Source organism: Ctenocephalides felis, unplaced genomic scaffold, assembly GCF_003426905.1.
Source record: "Ctenocephalides felis isolate EL2017-DRISC unplaced genomic scaffold, ASM342690v1 CF-g0.4_SCAFFOLD_01492, whole genome shotgun sequence".
Taxonomy (NCBI): Eukaryota; Metazoa; Arthropoda; class Insecta; order Siphonaptera; family Pulicidae; genus Ctenocephalides; species Ctenocephalides felis.
In genome coordinates, this window is record NW_020537646.1 from 5,552,853 (window position 1) to 5,554,575 (window position 1,723).

At 29.1% G+C, this 1,723-nt stretch overlaps 1 protein-coding gene across 1 annotated transcript; it reads left to right on the forward strand.

Moving 5' to 3' along the window:
- The first annotated feature begins 454 nt into the window (after positions 1-454).
- LOC113371675 lies at positions 455-1,313 on the forward strand. The gene is made up of 2 exons (XM_026612323.1): positions 455-553; positions 952-1,313. Exons 1-2 carry the CDS (start codon positions 521-523, stop codon positions 1,255-1,257), a joined length of 339 nt encoding a protein of 112 aa, XP_026468108.1. The 5' UTR covers positions 455-520; the 3' UTR covers positions 1,258-1,313.
- The last annotated feature ends 410 nt before the right edge of the window (positions 1,314-1,723 follow it).

The following is a 1,723-nucleotide window of genomic DNA, read 5'->3' on the forward strand; positions in this document are numbered from 1 at the left end:
TATAAATATTGGGTAAACTAATAAATTGGAAATTAATAATTAATAAAATATATTATTTTTTTAGATTTGTAGTTTTGATAATTTAATTTGATTTGATCAATTGTTACAACTTTGTTTATGCTAAAATTCACTACCAAAATTAGATAACCTTAATTTTCGTATTTAAAAATAAGATTATCATACAAAATTAACAGATTTAAATTATTTATTGTAAATAAATCATTTTAATTATTGTATCTAACAAGAATCAATTATTCTTATTAGATTCTTTTCTGCAGAATCTAATAAGATTTCCGCCAGTACTACCACCATGCCAGAGTTCAAAGAAGAATGCCTTGAAGTTCGCAACCCCGCTAAATCGTGTGTTCGGGTGTTTCCGCTTTCTACCACCAGTTGGCCGACAAGAGCTTGTTTGAGGTGTATACAAAATTCAATCAATAATTTTCTAGGTTGTGCCATTTGACATTTAAGTTATATATGTGCTTATTTGTGATGTGTGTTTATTAACAATTAAAAAGAAATGGAGGAAGCTGTGGAGAATTTAGAAAAATCAGTAAGTGAAGATTATTTTAATTCATTAATTTGTCGTAAACATTTCAACATGTCGTCGGGTAAATAAAAGTTGTTCAATGCATTATTAAACCGATTGGATTGTTTGAATATAAAATGGCTTCTAATTGATTTGATTTGTTTAGTTGACTTATGATTACAGCAATTTATTTTTATCTATATTTATGATATATGGTTTTAATTGATCAAAAACTAATAATACATGGTGAATACAGTAATATTTTTCCTTGAATCTGTGAAATTGTTTGTTCTCTGATTCTTACCATGATGGATCAGTTTTTAGTTGCAATTCTTTGAAAACTTATGAAAATCACTGTTTCTGGAGTTCCCTTATTTGTGTCTTTCATTCCCACTCATTATTTTCATGATTATTTTACCCAGGTGAAGACGACTGACCAAAAGTTGGAAAATGTAGTTTGTAAAATAGATGAATATGAAAAAAATATGTCAGAAAATGTTAATAACGACGTTGCAGTGTTTGAAATTCTGGAATCTGTCACCGAAGTCAAGAACGAATACCAAAACCTTAGAAAAGACATACTCGAAGTACAAGTCCTTCAAAAACAACTTGCCAACAACTTACGCACCCAATTAAAACAGGTTCAAGGAACTTTTACCATGCTAAAAGGTAAGATTGTCAGGCCAGAAGCTGCGACTCAAGAACGAGTGAGAATTGAAGGAAAGTAGCTTACAATTTCATTGAGATTTTATTCATTTTGGTTGTATAGCATTTCATATTTCAAGAGGACAAGTTTCTACAACTAGTTTGCGACCTAGTGAAACTGTTTTAGTATTATCAGTATTCATGAATTTTGTATACTTTCATAACATTTCATATATATAATGAATGAAATATTGTACAGAGTATATTTTGCTTAACGGTGTGAAGGATACATCTTGACTGACAAGCTTTTGATAAATATTGGGTAAACTGTAAGAAATTGAAGATTACGTATAATTTTTTAGATTGATAGCTTTGATTAAAAGATAGATCATTTATCTGTTAGCTATGGATGATTTCAATATTGTGGCTAGTTTGTCTATGCTTATATATGTATGCAGAAAGAGATGTCACAGATTTAACAACCTTGCACATTCGAGAATATTCAGAGGAGTTTGATATAAATTATGTTTTAATTTGTAACTAGAGAAT